This window comes from Gavia stellata, chromosome 6, assembly GCF_030936135.1.
Source record: "Gavia stellata isolate bGavSte3 chromosome 6, bGavSte3.hap2, whole genome shotgun sequence".
Classification (NCBI taxonomy): Eukaryota; Metazoa; Chordata; class Aves; order Gaviiformes; family Gaviidae; genus Gavia; species Gavia stellata.
This window is the reverse complement of record NC_082599.1, coordinates 48,594,370-48,616,696: the sequence shown is the minus strand read 5'-3', so window position 1 is coordinate 48,616,696 and position 22,327 is coordinate 48,594,370. Positions and strand designations below refer to the sequence as shown.

The 22,327-nt window shown below is 41.0% G+C and overlaps 1 protein-coding gene across 4 annotated transcripts in view; it reads right to left on the bottom strand.

Annotated features, from left to right (window-relative positions):
- FYCO1 (FYVE and coiled-coil domain autophagy adaptor 1) overlaps positions 1 to 19,707 on the bottom strand; it is a 42,249-nt gene extending 22,542 nt beyond the window's left edge. Inside the window, exons 1-15 of one of the 4 annotated variants that reach the window (XM_059819149.1) lie at positions 19,614 to 19,707; positions 17,965 to 18,071; positions 16,734 to 16,859; positions 13,009 to 13,115; positions 11,991 to 12,134; positions 11,115 to 11,208; positions 9,967 to 10,698; positions 9,412 to 9,900; positions 8,068 to 9,351; positions 6,941 to 7,033; positions 5,793 to 5,911; positions 4,258 to 4,425; positions 3,677 to 3,826; positions 1,988 to 2,197; positions 1,506 to 1,643 (exon numbers count right to left, since the gene is read on the bottom strand). In XM_059819149.1, the coding sequence (XP_059675132.1) occupies positions 1,506 to 1,643; positions 1,988 to 2,197; positions 3,677 to 3,826; positions 4,258 to 4,425; positions 5,793 to 5,911; positions 6,941 to 7,033; positions 8,068 to 9,351; positions 9,412 to 9,900; positions 9,967 to 10,698; positions 11,115 to 11,208; positions 11,991 to 12,134; positions 13,009 to 13,115; positions 16,734 to 16,859; positions 17,965 to 18,071; positions 19,614 to 19,668 (4,016 nt within the window). In that variant the 5' untranslated portion in view covers positions 19,669 to 19,707. Of the gene's footprint in view, positions 1 to 1,505; positions 1,651 to 1,987; positions 2,198 to 3,676; positions 3,827 to 4,257; positions 4,426 to 5,792; positions 5,912 to 6,940; positions 7,034 to 8,067; positions 10,699 to 11,114; positions 11,209 to 11,990; positions 12,135 to 13,008; positions 13,116 to 16,733; positions 16,860 to 17,964; positions 18,072 to 19,613 lie in introns of all 4 variants that reach the window. The other 3 variants (XM_009812466.2, XM_059819150.1, XM_059819151.1) reach the window with 3 other exon arrangements.
- Positions 19,708 to 22,327: the final 2,620 nt, after the last annotated feature.

The following is a 22,327-nucleotide window of genomic DNA, read 5'->3' as shown; positions in this document are numbered from 1 at the left end:
CATTACAAGTGTCACGGTGAAGGGTACGTGTGGTCTGCATTCTTCGCAAAGTAAGTCTCAAGCTCAAAGTATGACCATAGTAGGACTCTCCCCCCTGCTCGTAAAACTGATGAACAAAGGGCAACAGAGGATAAAATGCTATTTCCTGGCTTTCCTGCCTATAATCTGTGAACAAGAGGAGACAGACAGCCTTCAGAAGTTTACATCATCCAAGCAGGATGTTGCATGGGCGCCCTTCAAGAATAGCATTCCATCCTTAGTGGCAATCCTTCCTTCCAGCTTGAATGCTTTGTGGGACAAGATGAATCTAGCCCAATCTCAAACTGAAAAAAATGGTGACACATACTTATTTATTTTCTCTTGGTTGTACTCTCCAGAGCTAACTCACCCGTGATATCGCCCCTGCAGATAGCATGAATTCAAAGTAGTAGTACATTACACTTTTTTTCTTCTTAAAACAAACAAAAATCCCCCACTGCAAATTGTCCCTTTGCAAAACAAAGGCAATACTAACTTCACAAGAGCATTGTGAAGCTCAATTTGTTCATGTCTGCCCAATGCATAATAAACATGAATATACTGTCAGTGTCAACAGTATACAAAACAGGAAGAATACACAGAACTTACTTACCAAGAAACAAAAATGTAGAATTTTGAAAAGTCTTTTTTTCCAAATAAACAAGTCTGCACAGTCTGCCTTCTACCCAAATTGCAAGTCATGTGGTTTTTGCCGGAAATGGGTCTGCTGAGGGCAAAAGAGTCTAGGTCTGCTTTCTCAGCAGCAGGCTGGTTACTCTGCGGCTATTTTCAGTTTAGCATTTAGATTTATCACGCTTATTTTTCTGCTCAGAAGCAAAACAAGTACAGAATTTAGGTGAAATGGCTCTTTTTTTTCTTCTCAAATATATAAAAGTTTTTGAAAGATAATATATTTTACAGAACAGAATTTTTTGGAAAATATTTGAAAATATTTGAACATATTTGAACAATAGTGCAATTGAACAATAGTACAATCTGAGTACTACAGACTCAGACTAGTTGTTTCACAGTCAGTTCAATGAAACGTGTCATAAAAAGAGCACATTCTCTCCTTATCTTTTCCCCACCCCTTGTTCTCTTCATATTGACTAATGGTGAGCCTGACAAGAGAGTATCGCTTACCTCCTATTATAAGTTAAGTGTGAATGACCAGTGATCCAGTGTGGCCTGCAAGCTGATTTTAATGGTGAGAGCTGGCCTGATGACAGCACAGAACTGGGACTACTCCTCTGTGCTGTGGTGAAGCAGGTGGAGGGAGAGGATGGAGCTGTTTGGATTTACTAGATTTGATGCTGACTGTGCAAATAAGCCAAAATTATTTTGTGTTGGTCTACTGAACATGTGGCTGGGAACAGAAGTGTCTTCTCTTTATGCAGAGGTTGGCTATCCCCACTAAAAGGAAATAAATCCACAACACTCCAAACAAAACCCAAGAGTCCCCGCTCCATGAAGCAGTGTTTACTCACAGATCTGTCACACTTTGATCCAGAGACTCTCCCTCCATCTGACTTTCATTGTGGAGAGAGTCTGATTCCTGTACTTGGCACAGCTCTTCATCAGTGATTATATCAAATGCTGCATCATCTGGTGGTTTAGAGGCTTCACTTGCAACTGTGCCATAAAAGGACAAGAAAAGAAACATAATATTTAGCTGGTTGTCTGGAAAACAAACAAGGAAAACCCTTAAGGGGGAAGACTGGGCCATTCCTCTACCTTTACAGAAGCATTAGGTAACTACTAGAACCAACTGAAAACCTCAGGCTGACTGACACTTGCTTAATATACATGCAAATTTCTGTCAATACCAATCAAATTCAAAGATGGGACCAGTCCCACCCTGAAAACACTCCATGAACATGCAGGTCCTTGGAGCAGGAGGTGACCATGTGGTTTACTGGAGAATGTTTAAGAACCCTACTTATTTCTCCACAGCATGCAAACAATACACTAACCAAAAACTCGCTCAGATGGTGACACAGGTGATTCCAATGAAGCTGGTGACCCTTCCTGGTTGGCACTGGATCCAGAGTCATCTGTACTGTCCACAATGACTCTAGGCTTATTAAAGCAAGCTCTGCAGCAACGCTCCTTTTTTCCACCAGGTTTTGTCACCATGTAGTTGTTGCAGCAGTAGTAGCAGAAAATGCGACCACACATTCTAGAAGTTATTAGAAACCAAAGGTGTTAGAATAGTACCACAAACACGGGGAACATGTCTACATAGCAGAGTTTGGGGCTTTCCCATAATGGTCTTGTACTCTGCAAAAGCCTGAATGCTACATCCGTGGCAGAACTCATAGTACAGACTGTGCTGCTTTCTGAGGTGAAACAAGTTTTCTTGACAAACACAGGACAGAAATTCACATTCAAACTTTGCTGCCTTAATAAATAGGGAAAACAGAAAAAACCATTAAAACACTCAAAAAAATTAAATATGTTTAAATATAAAGACACAAAACAATTAAATACCCACAAATATGCACTACAAATAAATAATGTATATATTAAGTACATACAAAGAAACTGTACTTAATATTACACAGGCCAAATCTCTTACTCAGTTAGAGCAAAACTCTATTTGATTGTAAGGACTGTAAGAACACATCTGTATGTCTACTTAGTAATCACGCCTCTCCCCTTCAGACAGGGAAAAAGAAACAGTATTGGACACATACATGTACATTCATCCCTCCTGCCCCCTCTGCTCTGCAGTCTCTCAGTATTAAAGCTGTCAACTACTTTTTAATGAACATGTTAAGATTTTCATGAAGAAAAGCGCCCAGTAGGGATGACTGTTATTCGTGAAGTCCTAGTGGTTTTGTTTTTCATAATCATTTAAATCATTAATTAGTAGGTGAAAACACGAGCAGGTTTCACAGAGTAATGAGTAATTTGGAAGTTGTTACTGAAAATTACTTCACTATTCATGAATCCCCACTGAATGTTTCCTACATTCATATGCAATTGAAACAGTCCCAGTACTACATACCTTACATGATGAATCAAGTCGTGAGGACAAAGAACAGTAAAGAGCCAAAACAAACATATCACTAAGACCCTGAAATGTATCCACTTAAATATTTTTTAATAAATCTAGATCACGTAACTAGTAACTCCAAGCAGGCTAACTGTATAGGAAATAATTTAATATCAATTTTTTTTAAAAGATTACTCTGCAATTGGTAATTATCTCTGAACATACCTAAGTGCAAGTAACGAAATTTGTAATTGCACAGCATGTTGGATTTGTTCTGGAAGACTCCTATGCCAATAGCAAAACCATCTTAGTGGATATTGTTCACAGCATGCACAGAGCAGTGCATAATAAATATATTAAAAACACAGTCCTTCAAAGAAACACACTATGTAGGGTGAGATTATCTTTGTTTCCAGAAATGAGAAACTGATAGACTCCCCAGGTCAGAGTTGCATCCAGATCTTAGCCTTAATACATGTCAAGGGACCTTTCCATTAATGTCTCTTATATCCTTGTGAGCTCATGTTCTTTCAGCCTCTACAATGTCCTTTATCAATTATTTTGACCAATGAACTGTGAACATTAAGAAGTACTTCATCCATGTAAACGATCATACTGAATTTTGCTTTTGAACAGCGTAATACAGTTCAACAAACTGACCTGCAGTGATGTCGGCGCACCATCCATGAGAACTCTCTCTGGCAGTCCAGACAATGATTAACCTCTGTGTCCCCCTGCCACCTTTGCTCTGCACTAAGCTTTTGCTGGAACTCCAGAGCATCTGATTTTTGCCATAAAGCATCCTTATCTCTGCAGAGACACAGTTAAAAGAAAGAAAAACACATAGAAATTATCAGTGCTGGTTTACTGTTAACCAACCTCAATTTGAATGCTGGTGAAAGCTTCACAGTAAAAATTGCTTTGTTGGAACTTCTGAGGAGCTTTCAGAAATAAAGACAGATCAAGAAACCCACCGAAGCTCTTGGGAAGGGGGGGAGAAAGATACATGCCATGCAGAGAACTACATATTTTTGCAAAACAGACAGCAAATTAAGGAGGAGATAATACTGGGTGTTATATTTTTGACTGCATTAGGGAAATGCAAAATTTCAGCTGCTGATGAACTTGGCCATTACCTGTATCTTCAATTCACGAATACAAGACTGAAACACCTAGGCAGTATCCCTTAACATCCTAAGCTAGGATTTTAATTTCTGCTTGCTGTTTATTTTGATGCCAACCTGATAAGTTCTATCAAACGTTCTTCAAGGAACTGTTTTGTTCTCGTCAGGTCATCCAGTTCAGCAAATAACTTCTGGTCACTGCTGTCTTTGTCTGCTGCCACCTTGCTGAGCTTCTCACTGTAATCCAGGACCTTCTCTTTTGCTTCATCAGCTTCTTTTTGGATCCTGATCAAATATAAAGGCAATTAAGAATAATTTTTAGCTCATGTGCATTCAAGTCTTCCCCATGGAAGAAAGGGGTCCTCCACCCTGACAAACAGGTAGTTTCAGTGAAATTGTTCTCAGTGTGCATATTTTTTATAGCTAGCCAGAATCTCTCCAGTTTTCTGCATCACTGAAAGTGCACACAGATCCGTTATCTGGTGAACACAATCAGCAATTTCTTGGATTCCCTGCTTATAGCGGAACTTATAATGACTACCACACTGGGAATAAAATTAGTGTCCTTGGAAGCTAAGATCATCAGCAAACTGAGCTAAATGGGGAAAGCCCTATAGCCACAGGTTGCCTAGCATTTGCGGGTTGCACACAAAAGGGCCATTTAACACATACCCCTCCATAGCCTTCATGTTCACAAACGGCAAGCAAACCAGCTTCTCACTATATTCTTCTAACACAGACGCAATTCAAAAACTAAAGGTTAAGACCACTCAGTTCACTGCACAGTCAGTGGGAAGAAGCGTCCCCAGGAAGCTTCCAAGAATTAAGTCTTGTCTTGATGATATAGTAATTTTAGTACTGTGAGTCCTAGCAATGGATCAGAAATGCTACAGCAATGCAACACAAAGGGCTGAGCTCGTCTGAACTCACCCAGCCAATTCATCTGAATTCAAGTATTTTGGTAAGTTAGATTTTGTACTGACAACCTTCAGCATAGATCAAGAACCCTGTCTTCCCACAAAGACAGATGATATCAGCACAAAAATGTAAAAATACACAGGCTTTGGTTAACCCATGTGAGTCCATGCCTCATGAAGATCTATTTTGGACTTCCAGATAATCTGCACTGCACAGGCCCACATTACAGACCTTGGAAACATAGCCCACATTAGATACTTAAAACTGGTAAGAAACCTAACAAAGACATGCAGGATGTGGTCTCATTCAAATAATTCTTACTGATTCCTGAAACTTCATGGAGAGGAGAGAAAAAACAAACTGTCAAAAAGCACAAATTTTCCATTCCTTAAGAAAAAAAAAAGAGCCGATATTGGTGTTTTAATTTTGTGACTAATCTATAAGGTAAAAGGAGGTTATAAAATGTCTTTCAGTATCATAAAGGAAGACATGCAATGAATTTACGTCATCAGCTAAATTAACAATAGAATAAAATCTAAACCTTGCATTCATGTGTGCTGTGTAATTTACGTATTTCTCATCTGAAGTGTCAATCTGATACTCTCCGTCAGTGCCCATGCAATATTTCCCCTATATAAACCCCGTGACACGATACTTTATAAAGCAATTTTCAATATGCTTTGGTTATTGACCCCTTACAATTAACAGCTTGTGTAAAGAACCCAAACTCCCACCTTTCCAAGAGTTCTCTCAGAGACATCACCTCCTCTTCCTTCTGCAGCCGAGCAGATTCTGATTCAGACAGCTGCTCTCTTGCTTCATCCAGCTTTCTAGACAAACTCGTGTTTGCAGCCTAGTGAAATAAATTACTGTATTTCCTTACATATAAAACCAACACGTTACCAAGCATTGAACAATTACCAAGACACCTAAACAATGCTTTAAAAGAATCAGTTAAAACCAAACCACCAATTAAGATATTATTGTATAAGCAGACACTAATTAGTTGTGTACTAGTGATTGATTACTTCTGTCACACTGAATAAAGGATAGACTCTCAAGTAAGACAGTATTAAGCCTGTAATTCTTTTTAGTCCATGTCAGTTGAGCTTTTGTCTCCTTATCAAGGAAAATCCCTCAAAGATAACGGCAAAAGAATATGCCCTAAAAGTTTTTTCACCAACTAAAAGTTTCAAAAGAAAAAAAAAAAAGGAAAATGTTTATTAAAGCTATATGGAACATGAAGGACAATGGAAACAAAAACTTCTTTCACAGATAGCCTCTCCAGAGAAGTCTGCCAAACTCGGAGTCCTCAGGGAACATACCTAACTGCATCTAAAGCTGTACGTATTTCTGCTAGCAGGCAGGGCCAGGTTCAATAACCTTAACTTCCTTCTTTCTGGATTCCTTACACCTCAGTATGACCCTCTTAACTCAACTGTTTGATGACTGCATTGCAAAAATCCTATTTTCTTCTGGCTGGGTTATTTCTCAGCCAGATTAATTCTCTGATTCAGTGCCCCTTGCAGCCTGCAAACAGTTGAATCCACATGTGTGGCTGTGTGCAGTGGGCATGCAGGGCCTAAGACAGAGACCTTTTAAACCTGCACCCCCATTTAAGAAGTATACACATAACCAGGTCTTACATAAAACCTGACTAGCTTTCAAAGCAGGATAAATCCTCAGTGCCACTGTGCTTTTCGTAATCTGTTTCAATGGCTAACTTTCAGCTGCCGAGTATTTTGTCTGCAGCACCTGTATTTATTCAAGGTCATTCTCAGACTCACAGCCAGTCATCAGAAACGCTTCCTGACTTCTCAATTATAACACTAATGCCTGCTGACACAAACACCTCTGTCTTTTAATCAGATCAAGCACCTACTTGTAACTCCGCAATCTCTTCCTCTGCAGCATGCTGTTGTCGTTTCTGCTCCTCAAGTTGCTCTCTTACTTTCCCACACTCTTCACTGACAGCCTAGCAGAGAGATTGAGCCAGGAGTTAGCATTCCTCTAGCAGCCACCCCTTCATCTATGAAATTCCCAATTGTGAATCACGAGTGCCTTTACTGCCATGTATGGGATAAATGCAGCACCACTGTCAGGCTCATGCAAGACAGCTAAACACCCAACTCATGGATTCAAGGAAACTCCCCTCTGTGGTGGAAGACCACCTGTGTTTTACTATTACTTGCTATGGGCTATTACGGTTATCAACAAAAAGAAGGCCCAGCTTGCAAAATGCTTTGGCTCAAAACAGTGAGATAGCCCAAATGAGGTTTAAGAGGCCTTTATGGAAATGAAACATAAATGAATGTACGCTTTTTTCTCGAACTTGTGGGATTTCTGGATACCACCAGTGGCATAAGCCTCTGATCAACTGCCCGGCTTAGACATTATCTCAGAATGGCAGAACAAACACAACAAAATCTCCAGCCTTTAGGTGTGCTGTTTCACAAATACAGGGCTGACTCATGTTTTTCTGGAAGCAAAACTTTGATCTTCTCAGCTGCTACCTTGAGCAGTTGAAAGCAAAAATACGTGAGGGTATTAACTGCAAAAGTATCTAGTCTCAGCCTAAGTTTGCTTTCATCAAAATCAGTTTTAAGCAGAAATAGTGTTACGGGTGTGGGGAACAGGTCTTGCAATGTTCCTACCAAAAAAGAAAAAAAAAAAAAATTCACTGCTGTGACCAGAGGGAATAGTTACAGAAGACACCACCTTCAGAGCCAACATAAGAAATCATGACTCTCTCCATTACTGGCTGGCTTTTCCATATCACATGGCCTCTCCACTGTGCTCGGATGGCCACACTATACATCTCCAAAAAACTCTCAAATAGGTCATGAGCGTAGAGACATTTTCAGATTCCCAGGCTAAAGCTAGTCGCGTGCTAGTCTCAGAGTCTGACCAACACAAACCTTAGGATTTCATGCAGTAATTGCTGCAGCAGATGGTAAAGCAGGGGAAATCCTGCACAGGTGCCTCAGCTATAATAATCACGTTAATTACCTTGAATTTTGTCTGATAATTTAGAATCTCAGTGCTCATTTGAAATTTTATTGCAGACAGCTCTTCTTGGCTGGCCTCTTGGAAACTCTGTGCCTGTTTCTTTACTGTCTCCAGCTGCAATTGCAGATTTGGGACAGCTGTGGCACATATTTGAGCCTCCTCTAATTTCTCTTGCAGGCTCTTATTCTCCTGTCTGAGATTAGAGATGTCAAGCTTCAGCTTCTCCTGTTGCTCTGCTGCCTGTTCTTCCAGTTCTTTGAGCCTTTCTATGGCCTGGGCTAACTGCTCTTCTGCATCCATCTTCTCAGAGGTCAAGGCACAAATCTGAATACCAAGTTCAGCCATATCTGTGTTGGTCCTGTGCAGGAGATCTTTGTTTTCTTCATTTTCCATTCTAGCAACTTCCAAGTACTGCTTAACCTTGGATAGCTCTTCCTTCAGGTTCAGCAAATTACTTTCCAGCTCAGCTTTTTGATGGGCTGCTGTCTCCTGCTCTTTTTTCAGCACTTCTTCTCTTTCTTTACATTCCACCAGTTCTTGCACATGGTTTCTGTTGAGTGACTCACTCTGCTCTTTCAGCTGCTGGACAAGCACCTTCTGCTCACCCAAGACAGTCTCTGTGATTGCGAGCTCACCTCTCATCTGCTCTCTCTCATCAGCAGTCTGCTGAAGCTTGACTCGCAGGTTGAGGACTTCTCCTTGCAGCCTAGACACTTCACCCCAGTTGACCTCCAACTGCTCTTCACTCATAGTCAGTCTGGAGGCCAGCTCTTTGGCCTCCTTCTCCAGAGAAGCCACCTGCTGTAGCTGGTGTTTTTCCACTGATTCCTTCTCTGATGTGAGGTTTTCAATAAGCTTTGTCTGATGAAGGCATGTCTTTTCAACACTGAGCTTTTCTACCTCAAGAGTCTCTGCTTTCTTCCTATGTCTTTCAGCTTCTGCTCTTAGCTGCTTACACTGGCTCTCCATGCCTTGCAGTTCTACTTCCTTCTCTGTGAGCTGTGACTGGAGACACTCTTTGCTTTCCTTCAAGGTGCCTAAGCTTTTTTCCATTTGTAAACTATGCTGTTTGGCACTCTTCAGCTGTCCTTCAAGTGAGGCATAAGACTCCTTTGTGGTCTCTTCTCTTTGCTTTAGTTCTTCATAGTCTGAGTGCAGAGCCTCTAATCTCTCCTCCAGAATTTGGTTTTGCCTCCTGGCATTCTGCAAGTCTTCATCCAGCTGTTTGTTCTCACCCCGGAGCTTCTTCTCTTTTTCATCAACTGACACCAGGGCATCATCTATCTCACTCTGAAGCTGTTTCTCAGAGGCTCTCAGCCTGGCTACCTCGGCTTCCAGGGAAGCTTTAGAAGCTTCCAAATTTTTCAGCTTCCCTTCCATCTTCTTCTTGGACTGCTGCAAATTCGCATTCTCTGCTTTCAGCTTTCTGCTCTCTTCACCCATTTCGCTCACTGCAGAGTTTTGCTGCTCCATCTGCTCCTCCAACTCCTTGACTTTCTGGCTGAGATGCTCCTTCTCAGACAAGAGTTTCTGGTTTTGCTCCTCAAGGTTACACACAGTCTGACTCACCTTTGTTAAGCGACCCTCCTGTAGTTCAAGTTGCTCTGCTTGCGACTGGGCTTCCTGCTTCAGTGTTCCTTCCCTCCTACTATACTCTTCCTCAAGTTTCTCTTTTTCTTTCCTTGCTTCCTCAAGATTTTTTTCCAGTGACCCCACCTGAGCCAGCGACCCCATTACTTGGGTCTGGAGCTCAGCCATCTCCTTTCCTTTCAGGGTCAGGGCCTTCTGAAGTGCATCCATTTCCTTTGCCATGGTTTCCAGGCTCCCAAGCAGCTTTTGACTCTCTTCTTTGGAGTCAGCAGTGAGGCGATTGTATCTGGATTCCAGTTCCTTCTGTGCCTCTTCTTTCAGCTGCAGCTGCTCTCTTGCTGCTTTCAGCTGAGACGCATGTTTATCATTGAACCTTTGCATATCTGCCTTTTCCTCTTCTGACTCCTGAAGCTTCTCTAACAGTGCCTGTATCTGTAGGGCAGAGTCACAGTGGGCTGTGGCTTGCTGTCCCTTTTCCTCCAAGGCAGCGTCAACTTTTGCGAGGAGGTTGAGGTTCTTCTGTTCTGTGGAACTCAGCTTGGCTTTGAGTTCATCGATGAAAAGATCCTTCATAGCAACCAAAGCCCTAGAGGCCTCCAGCTCCTGATTCAACACCTGCAGTTTTGAGGCACAGTCTTCCTTGCTGGTCACCAGGTGCTCCAGCTTTGTTGAATATTCCTTCTGCTGCTCCACTGCATTCAGTTCCAGTGACTGCAGGCACTTCTGCAGGTCATGAACAGTGCTCTGAGTGGAGTGCGAGACCTCACACTGTTTCTGTAACTCTGTGATCATCTTTGTCAGCCGGCAGTTCTCCTTGCTGTAGTTATTGCTCTTCTCCTTTTCTACCTGTACCTGTTCTTTCTGAAGGCTGACAGCTGCCTGGAGCTCCTGGTTTTCCATTTCTAGCTGGTGAATACGATCTTGAAGTTCCCTCTGCCTCAGCTCAGCCTGGTCGAGTTCTACACGCATCTCCTCAAAGCCCTCAAGGTGTTCAACATTTAGGGAGCTATTTACATCAGGGCTGGAGGGAAACTCTTGGGCCTAAATGAATAGAAGGGGAAAAACAGAAAGTTTAAGAAGTATTAAACATGCATTTAAATGGCGCGCTCAAATGAGAGCAAGTTCAGGTTCTTAACGCACAGTGACACTGTATGTTGCATTCACAGCACTACAAGGTATCAACTTATAGGAAATGGGGCTTGTTTTCACAAAAGATAAATGAAAACGTACCTATCTGCAGGCAGTCTTCTGAATATGTTTTTTTTTTTCCCTCCACAACATTTGCATGTTCAGTTGAATCAGCTACTGGACAATTCCTTTTACTCTTAATTAAGAACTCTTTTTGTAGTTTACCATTGTAAGAGTCATGATCACCATAAAACTACCAAGCTCTCCAGAACGATGCCATTAATTAAAGATCTACCATGCACAAAAACATTTATTTGTAATTTGCTTACCTGCAAATAATTGCTCACTAAACTGCTCATGCTGGAACTGCGACTTGGGGGCTTCCATAAATATGCTGAAGATCCAAGTGAGGACAGTGTCCTCCTGTTGATGACACAGAGAAACAATATATAAGAGAAATCTAAGCACATACATACATACATGTCTTTCTACTCTTACATGTAAGATTTATCTAGTTGTAACTACCACATACAAAAAGATGTAACTGCACCTGGTGTCTGGGCCAACAACCACTGAAGTTGATGGAAAACAAAATAGGGATATCAAAGGCACCTATAAAAGATTATGTGGTTGGCAGCCATGACTTCCCACATCCACAAGAACCAATGCAGCTTTGTTCTAAGAAATTGTACTGTTGTGTGGTGGTGGCTCAACCAGATGGTGGCAGCATGCAGTCCTGGAAAACTCCCACTGCTATAAATGGATCTGCATCAGACTTAGTTTTTGTTATTCCTCCCCTTTGAGGTGGGATCAGACTGTAGTGACTGCATATTGTCATCTCTACCATTGCTGCAAGTCAAGCACACTGCTTGGCTGTTCAGTCACTACATGTCTCAGCTCTTAAAAGAGAAGGAGCTAAGAACATTCCTTCTTGTGCCTGTGAAGATGAGAATAGCTTGGGATTTGGGCCTAAACTACAGTTACTGGAAGTACTCCATTACAGAGCATCAACTCTGATCTCTGGTACACAGCATATTGCAGAAAAAAAAGGCCACTTTGGTCATAGACTAGTTACATGGAGAATGTGTATACCTGCTCTAATACAAGCATTCCTACCTTCAAAAGCAGAAGCTTTTACAGATTCTGTAGCAGGCAGGTATTTTATGGCCTTGTTAATATAAAATGACAAAGTGGTTCTATCTTACCTGGCAAATGCTGGCCAAGCAGCATCTAAATCATAGCCTCTTGATGCCAAGTCAAACTGAACGTCAGTGAGCTCATAGAGTTGACCCACAATGTCAGAACTCATTTTGGAATTCAGAAATGGACTTCTTGCATAGTACCAGTCACTTGAAAACAAACAAAAAATGAAGTAATACTCATTCATAAGTAAAAAGAAGCATCAGTTTCACTTGCAAAAAACCCCCCGCAACATCACTATTCACTCCACCCCAGAAAAATTATGATACGCTACTCTAAACGCAAACTGAAAACAACCAGACCCACCAACCAACATCCCACCCCTTTGATGTGAATGAAATTAAACAGCTTCAATGAATTGCACAGAAGTATCATTAGAGAAGCCCCTGCACAAAATATTTTTGCTCCAGTGCTTGGGCAAAACACTGGCAAGACAAAATATTTGCTATACGCTGCATAATCACACAGTAAATACCTAAAGCACACACTTAATACATCAAAAATGAGGGACGGAAAGCAGCAACCAGAGTTAAATACACTGCAAACAGTTGGCTTTTTCTAAAAGCCCTACCAGTGCCCCTTCAATCAGCTACAAACTACCTGGTGCTCCTTGGCCAGGGGCAAGCTGTTCCTCTGTGTGACAATCCAGAGATATATGTAAACGCTTTCTGGGGCTTTGCGCAACACATCCGAATTAATCCCCCCTTATGATGTACAGCACAGAAGATCAAACCCAGGATCTTCAATGCTTATAAAAAAGTCACCTTTGAAACCGACATACAGAAGCATCAGCACCACCCACTCCACACACATTTAGCTGTAACAACTTTCAATCTTTACCAGCCTAAGACAGGTTTGAACCAGTGACCCAGGCCAAAAGGTCTATTATCCTTCCTATCCTATTACCATCTCTCTAAGCCAACCATTTGGAAGGGTTTCAATTTCTTTCAATAGCTACTAGGTGATGTTGCTTTATCACACTGAGCAAACACCCATTAGTTAACAAGGTACTTTGCTATTCACCTGGTCACCTTGGTGTTCATAAAACATTGCTGCAAGGTGTCTGCTAGCCTTTGGTGAACGAGGGAGTAACGAAGAAATGCTCTTCCTTTTCCAAGAGATGTTCGTAGCTGGAAGGGAGAAATCACAAGAAAAGAAAATTGTAAATAGCATTTGTAATCATGTAGAGACATGGCCAGAACAGTCTACATACCAACACAAAAAAACCTTACAACAAGCCACTAGTTGTAAAGGAAGTAGTAAGAACTGCCACTTAGAGACACCTTCTCCCAAGACTGTCATTAGGTGAAATCTTTTTTGAATGATGATTTTGTATCTACAGCTGGCTGTTGTCCACTTTACAATAATAGAAATGGACCAATGAATCATCTAATATACTGAGTACGTGAGTACAGACCACGCTAAGGACAATTCCCACTATAAGGCAAAATCTCAATGTGCCCAGCAAAGCCAGAAGTGACTGCTTAGGTTACTCTTAAGATGTGTCTGGCCACAACTGGAAGAGCTTTAGGGCAGATCCAGTCACAGAACCCCAGACGATGCAAAAAGCCTTTATTAATACTTAGCCATTAAGTTGATAAAAAGCTAATTCTTACTTCAGACCAAGAGCAGCTGCCTGACTGAAATTAATGGATCTTTTTAAGAAGACAGTTGTTAAATCAACATAAGGGGGATCACAAAACTTAGCACTAAATTTTGTGATAGCTATTGACTTTGGGAATTGATGCTTTGTTTTGTCTTTTACATCTGAATTATTTGCTGTCCTGCAAAATAGTTAAACACTAAACAGTAGTGTTTCATTTCTCCTTTCCATCAAAATCAGTAATCAATTTAAGAATGGAAAACGGAAGTGATGAAAAGAATTTCTCAGCAGTCAGCCATGCTCCTAACCAAACTGCTCATCCAACTAAAAACCCAAATATAGTCATTATTTAAAAAATGGAGGCCAAGGAAAATATTAGAGGGGCTGAGGCTGAAGTTAGTAGGTTACTGCAAATTTTGCTTGAAAAGTTATTGTGAAAGAAGGCTCAAAGGCCACACAAGCTTTCTCTCCTTCTGATCCGTATTTCGCCGTGGTGAAGTGAGAGCAATACTTTAACTCTCAGTTTCTTTGGTTTTGCTGTTACTGGGCTTCTGCACCCAAGTTAGACACAGGTTCCTCATTTATCTCAGCAATCCACTATATACAAAAATGTTCCTTATAAATGGAATGATGAAACGTGGAGCAAAGGAAGCAACACCTTTTACTGCTTATTGTTTTGAATTCTATAGGGCACAAAGTGTGAAATAACATGGTCCCTAAAGGCTAAGTACCCAGAATCAGCAAATTTAATTTGCCAACTGGTTTTCACCCTCATTCACCCTGTAGATGTCCGAATATTTCTTCAGGGAGATGTTATCCCTCCTCTGTGCACGGAAGCTTACAAGTGTTTTTCCTAACAAGGCATATTTAGTGAACATCTTAAGAACAGTCAAAAAAACACTGGAAGCCACTGAATTAATCCTATCCTTACTCCCATTGGTTTATCAATTTAAATCGCAATGCCTTTTTTAAGCATGAAGATACTAGAACAAATATACGTGACAAGAAGTAGAGGAAAATATTCACACATATGCAGCTACAAGTAGTCAAAGACTATTTGACTAGGAAGCAAAACCATGTCACCTCCTCCTAGAGCCCTGCTAAAATTCAGGGAGGCAGGCAGTGTCTGGTGTTGTCAGTGTTTCCATGTTGACTGCAAACACTGTAGCTAAGGTACAATGTATGGCGGTAGCACTGTAGGGTGTGCAACGTATAGCTATAAAGACTTGGAAAGTTGTGTATTCAGTGTAATCACCTTTTGAAAGGGGAATGACCAGAACTCACTGCTCACCTAATGCCATCAAGGACAAGGCTCTCTGTTTAATTAACAGCTGGGCAGTTTCCAGGGTATTCCTATTTGCTTCCTTGCTCCACCTCTCTAGCATATCATGCACCCTAACATTAGAAGCACTGCAGGCAAAGCAGAAGAGGAGGCATTATGCTGTTAAACGTCTGACAATTCTTAAAAAGTAACTGCCATCACTCTTTCCACCTTGTTCACTTCCATCTTCAAAAGCTAACAAGTACTGTTCAGCAAGCAAATAAATGACACTTGGAAACCTTTATGTTCTATCCAGCCAGGTTAAAAAATTGGGTGCTGATTTCCACCTGTAATGAAGGGGGATTTCTGTCATGTCATTTCTGGACCTGAGTCTGCCAGCTCAGTTATCTGAAACGGTTGACTGATTTTTTTTTTTAGAGTTCATATTCCTAAACCACAAGCTAATAAAGTTAAAGGAAGTCTTCCACAAGCTAATCTCTATGGCTGCACAGAAATTTACATGGAAAATGTCCTTCTTCCAAACAATAATTTCTGGTATCATGCTAACCATAAAACAGCCAGAGGTACTGAAGAAGGAGGAAAAAGCAGAGCAGCGTTTACATGTGGTAATATGCAGGTACCACAGGCAACAGACTGATGAAAGCTACAGCACAGTCACCTTTGCAGGGAAATCAGATTGGTTGCTGCTGCTGAGAATTTAGGGGCCAGTAGCTACAGTCAGAGGATCTTTCCTGCAGCAGCAATCACTGTCCTTCTCCAGTCTTTCTGGAAGTAGTGGGAAAGTCAAACCCAATTTCCATCGCTTTCCCTTGTTTCCCTTCCCAGTGGTAAAACAAACTGGAGCCCTTCCTTGGCTTGTTTGCCTTGGAACAGCAAAATTCAATATTGCCTAAGTTGCTGAGAGAAGAAAGTGATGGAGGGAACACAGAGCCCACCTCTGCTAGAGTATCATGGCTCTCTTTCAGATGGCTCAAGACATTAGCTAGAGCTGCTGTGGAAGAATTGCTAAGAGAATAGGGAAATCTGCTGTAAATAGTAACTTGCTAATACAAGTTAGCACTGCTCACAGATAACAGAATTGAGCATCAGGACAATGCTGGCTGGCACCACCACACCACCGCCTCTTTTACCTGCAAGGGAAGTTCTTATTCAAATGATTCTAAAGACTCAGACAGGATCAGCACAGAAAGCCTCTCACAGCAGTTACTTCACCCCCTCATTGAGCTGAGGACATAACATGGCTGTTACAAGATTAAGCTTTTATTACTATATCTAATAAAAATAAAGCTTTTTGTCCTGTTCATGACAGCTTACCCAAGGGAATAATGACAACCATCCCGAGCCATTACATCATGCTATTTGACATGGAGGAACAAAGTTGAGCCAGAAGATGAAATGCAGCTCTCAGTCAGTCCTCCTCAACTCTACTGATTAGTTGAAAAAGTCTTAAGAAATGTCAAACTTGGTGAATCTTTCCTCTTACTCTTAGAGGAAGACCTGCCTTAAGGTGTGCTAAAGATGGCAGGCTCTACCCTTGACTTAATTTTTCATTCCTTTTTAGAGAAAATGGCAATAACTTTATGAAAAGGCGGGACACAACCAGAGACAAAAAGGACCATTCACTTATGTAAGTGGTCTTCAAAATAAGTAAGTGTCAGGCTATTTATTCCTATATCATTTAGTGCCCTAGTAAAAAGAGTAACCTTGCATTTTTATAGTTTACATGAGAATTAAAAATAAAAATTCCCAACTTTTTTTTTGCCGTATGTTAAAAGCAGTGTATTTTCTTTTGGTTCTACTGCTCTCTGAAAAGACATACCAAAACATAAACCACGTATTATAATGCTTAACTGATATACTTACTTCTGTAATAGACTTGACAAAGCGGATTCCATCATTAGCTCCTTTGACTTTTGCCAGACAGTCACAGAAATAATCCCAGTAGTCTTTTTTGTTCCCCAGCAATGTGTTTTTTTCTTTCTGGTCAAACTTAAACAAGGAAAACACAAAAAATGAGCACAACTTAAATATAAATATACTTATATATAGCTACTTGGAATCTGTTCCTCTCCCAGCAACATGTGCTTTCATGACTCCTCTTAGTTTTAGCCAATGTAGTCACAAAGGAAAGAGACATTATACTGCGCTGATGCAATCCAGCAGTTACAAAAGCTACTTTATAGACAGTAACAGATAATAAAGTTCTGGGTCTAGTTAAAATACAGACATCTATTCAAAACTACTGAAACAAAGACTTGCAGCAGATTCAAGAGCAAGGAACTAACAACCAGTTGCTGAGACACCTGCAATCAAGTGTGGCAACAGCACACATGTGCACGTACCAGAAAAACCTGTTCTAGTTAAATCACGTTCAGAGCAGCAATGCAGGGAGAGTATGGACTGCAGCTTGGACCATTCAAATACCAAAGGATTCTTCAACTTCTGCTGAAGCCTCTGCAACTCAAATTAAAACTCCCTTGCCTAGATTAAGGCTAGACTAGCATGTCTTTGTTGCAATCAGTGACATCATTACAGTATGTGTGGACGCGAGACTATGCAAACTGAATTTCAGTTTGCCCAGCAGTGTCCCCTTTTACTTAAATTTTGAGGATGGTCAAAAAGCAGCATTCCAGATTAAAAATCAACCTTTTGCATTAAGCTTTCCATTCCATAAAAAATAATTTCCAAAGTGAAATTGCTAAAAATTCTGTAAATTACTCACACCACTATATTTGCCCTGTGAACAGCTTGCTAGTATTTATTTTGCATGAAAATATTGTCAAGATTTCATTACCACAGTTTTTCCAAGATAATTTAGCAGGATATATCTTTAAAATCAAGCTCAAATCTTTCAGACCAATAGAAAAATGCCTTACATTCTTCAATCAAATTGCCAGCACTGCCTTTTGATTACATTTATTTACTTTCACTTGAAATAAGTACAATAAGCAGCATACATTTCAGTCCCCTTACTGAAAAAAGAGAGACTCAACTGGATATTTATGATTGTTTGAGTTAAACCCCACATACTGAAGAGGAGAAAACAAGGCCTAGCTTTGATGATGGATTACAAATGACAGACATCACTTTTTACCTGTAGAAGGTACTCAAGCTTGTAGGAGAATTTTTGCAAGTTGACACTGTCATCTGTGATCGGTTCTGCTCCTTCTTTAAATTCTTTACTTAATTCAGTCACAGCATCTTTAAAACAAGACACCAAAATTGTTAACTAATGCAAGAGATATATAGCACTGAATCCATAAACAACTAAATAAATGGGTTTTCTGCCAGGACATTATGCATGTGTGTTCAGTTTCTTTCAGTCCAACTGTCTTAACAACAGTGCAAAAAGGTTACTGATATGCTTGCAATTTAATGCCACCTATGAAAAAAACTAGAGCTCAACTTCTGTATACCGACTACTACTTCTTCTTAAAAAGAACAAAACCTCCTTCTGACACTTAGCAAAAACTGGTAACAGACAATTGCTAACTGGTTCTTCAGCAGAGGAAAGAGAAATAACTTTTTGCTGTCTCATGTACACATTAAGGTATTGCCACAGGACAAACAGAATTCTGATTAGAAAGGACAAAGCATGTAATCTGCTAAAGGGGATCAGTAACACGAGAACAGTCGTTCACTCAGCACATTTATCTTCTCCATGCTTTATTCAGGAAGGTTCAGCTTGTGCTGGTTACAAAACACAAACGGCAAAAATAATCTACATAAAAATAAGCATACATCAACTCCTCTGCCCTAAAACCTACACCCGTAGTGGGTGAGGAAATCTCAAGCCAAAGCAAACTCTGTTGTCTCCCTGGACACTGGTCCCAAAAGGGTGTACTTCTCAGTATCAGAAATTACTGGTTTTGAGCTTCCTTTCCACTTGGTTTTGTACTTCTTTCAGGTGCCCGAGTAAGCCTTAGCTCCGAGTCCCACTTGATCCCCTTCGCAAATTAAAACCTCTTCTTGTTAACAGGCACGTAGATCTCCTTTTTATGTTACAGGAAGATCTAGATTCCCAGCTTTGGTGCGTATCATACCTTATCTTTAATAAAAAATAAAAGGAAAAATATCTGGCTCTTGATATAGGCAGCTGATTAGGACAGAGGCAGAGCAAGAAAATGGTTATGAATCAATAATTTTGATTGGTTGCTGCCAATTTTGCCTGCAACAGAACTGTGAAAAATGAGGTTGGCTACTGCTAGTGGAGGACAAGTCAGGTGCATAGAAAGCACATACCACTGCAGAAAGAACCGCAGATCCAATTCTGCAGCACTCTTCCTCTGGGTCTCCATTCCCAGCTTGGTTTGGCCTTCTGTTTTTTTCCCTTCCCACATTAGCAGCAACTCCACACCAGCTTCCCATCAAAGGAGGGTCTAAAAATCAAGCCTTCTACTTATCTCACATGAAGTCTTCTAACAGCATAGCTCTATTCATGCCAACAAAGTCCTAGCTCACACCGCACACCCTACAGACACTTTTAATTGTAAAACTTGTTTCTCATCTTGTATGTTTAAATTTGCAGGATTTAAGAAATTAGGATTCTGCAGAAGGTACAGCACATCTCTCAAAAAAATCAGTCACATCTCTATTGAGCACATCACACACCTTGAGCTATGCTGCTACAATTGCTGCACAAAACTGTTACACAACTGAAAACACAACTCTTACTCTCTGTTATCTAAAACATGGAGGACGCAGTCCAGCCTACAGAATGAATCTGTCAGCATTGCATTGTACCTTGCAAGTCTCTGATAATCCGCTGCAGCTGGCTTTCACCACTAGTTGCTGCCATCTTGAAAACCAAAGGAGCTCCCCTTCTGGGCTGTTAGCCTTTTCATCCATCTATATAAAAACAGCAGACTTCACATCCTCGATGACCACTAGGCTGACGAAGATTATTCTTCTCTGTGACACCTACAATTCTGTAAAAGTCAAAAATAAAGTCTTTATCATCTCAAATGAGCAGAAGAGAGGTGCTTTAGCATTTTAGATCCTGTTTAGTATGAATTCCCATAAGGCCAACTCTTTTCCAGGAACCTCCTTTGTATTTCCTTCTAGATTTCACTTTCCATTTCAGTTATTTCTTCAGTTGTATCTTTCAAAACTACTGAGCAAACTTCAGAGAGCAATTTTCTCTTGCTGGAGTTACAACACAGTTAGTCTTACAGCCCAGCTCAGGCTGGCATTTCATGCAATTCATCTTGTGACCCTGAGGGAGGTTCTGATGACACGGGACTTTCCCTCCCAAAACCCTCTGCCAGATCTTCCCTACAGGCTGCAGAGTATAAAGATACGACTACTATTCCATTTCAGGGAGACTTTCAAGACACAGACTAGGCATGGCCCAAGGAGTCAAAAAATGATGCACGTTTGATTCTCTGGCATTGGAGCATATTTTTAACTCTACTTAAGAGCTGCTAAAAGATTTAGTACTAGAGACTAGTTTTAGCACGAGTAATATCTCTCATCCCCTCCTCAGAACCCACTGTTCCGAACAGTTGTAAGAGGACACCAATTTATTTTAAGCTCTGTTACAGCATCCTTGGCTGGATAAATATACCTTGCACCACCTCCTTTGCTTAGAACAATGACAAGTGAGTTATACCTAGCACCCGTAGAAAATCTTTCCTTATTAATGAATTAAATGAATTAATGAATTATAACAAGACTCAAACACTTTACTAAAACAACGGTGCATGGGGACCCAAACTTTCAACCGCTAACCTGGGAACAAAAAAAGCCACATAGAACTGCATAGGGAACTTACTAAGCATCCTGTTCAAAGGTTGTTCAGAATTCTGCCTGCAATGGTACAGCCAAATTTTCAAGCAAGCACAACACCCAAAGTACTGAACCTTTAGAAAATTTGCTGTTACATTTCTGTGCTTTTGTTATCATTCAAGCTGAACTACAATGAAAGTAAGTTGCAATTAAAATCTTACAAACTTTTGAAATACAAATGCGATTAAGTCAAATGACTGTATCTCCTTTCTCTCTTCTTTCTTTACTCCCAAAATAACTAAATTGGTACAGCTGAAGTAGGTGTCTGAATGAATCGAATGGACCATCCTTCTACCATATGTATTGAGGATTTGTTTGAAAATGGTCATGATGTGATCCCGTATATTCTTTTTGAAAGGAAGCAAACCTTAACAAAGCCAGAGAGACAGAAACGTGGTATATATAAAGAAAAGGCTGAAACTAGGCTTACTAGTGTGTTTCTCTTAATATCCGTGTTTTGTTACCTGCTAGTTTCCATTTCCGTATTTTGATGGCAGTCGTTACGTTATGACACAACTGTTGCGTAGACCACGTGCTGTCTGGGGAAGGGCCTTGGCCTGCAAAATCCCCACCACAACTGTGCTGCTTCAGGGAGAGAAGGCCAGCACAGCATAGACCGGCCAATCTTTTGTGGTTCCAAACAAGATTTTTTACTCTAGATCAACAACATTACATATCCAAGATTCCTATCTTGATTCTACTGAGTGATCATATAAAGTACCACGCTTCCTGGCAACTTGCTGAGTTTGGGTACCAATGAAAAAAAGCAAGAATAACAAATGCAGTGAGTCAGTTTCCTTTTCTAAGTACGCACAGTAGTATCAGCCGTATCTGTTCAGTTTGGCAACTGTTACAGAAAGGAGCATAAGTGAGAAGACTGTGCAATGTGGGCAATGGCAAGCCACAACATGCGGCCAAACAAAATGCTCTTCCTCGCACAATGGGGGAAAAGAGAAAGGACCAACAAGGGGATCCTGCCCGTTCTTCCCAAAGGCCAGAACAAGCTTCAATTCAAGACTCCAGGAAAACAGTGACCAGGCCAACTGCAGGCATGTACATAGAGCCTGGAAGAGAAGGCAGTTGGGAGCTGAGCCCTTATTTTGCAACAGCCAGAGGGGAGCAGGACATGGGGCATCCTACAGCAGACAGGCACAGCATGGGACCTTGTCAAGTGCTAGTTCCCAGCAGAGTGCCCAAGCAGAGATTTACTGGGAGAGGATTAAGGAGGTTTAGAGTTGCCTCAGCCCCACCAGCACAATGTAAGTTAGTGCGTTTGCCCAGAAGTCACAGATAAATGACTACTGTGTGCACAACAGTTCAGCAGCATAGTGCAAGGGAACGCAGTGTGTTCCCAATGGGTTGATCATGTTGTGCCAAAGCAGCCCAAGTCATGCATCTTTATCCCTGCCAGGATGTCCTAGGCAGAATGTGGGAGCCCTGAACAGAGACCACAACTCAGCTGGAAGTATGTAGCTGCACAGTCTACTCCTCGTCTTCGTCTCCTCCCAATCACCCCTTTCCTCAGTACAGGGAGAAAGGTGTCACAGCTTTCCCCTTCCTTGCATCAGCTTGCACCCATGAGACATGTGTTTACTCCCTTCTTTGCCCAGAGGTGAAGGGGATCTTTTGACCTAGGCTATTGCACAAGGAGAATGTGCTGAAACTTTTTC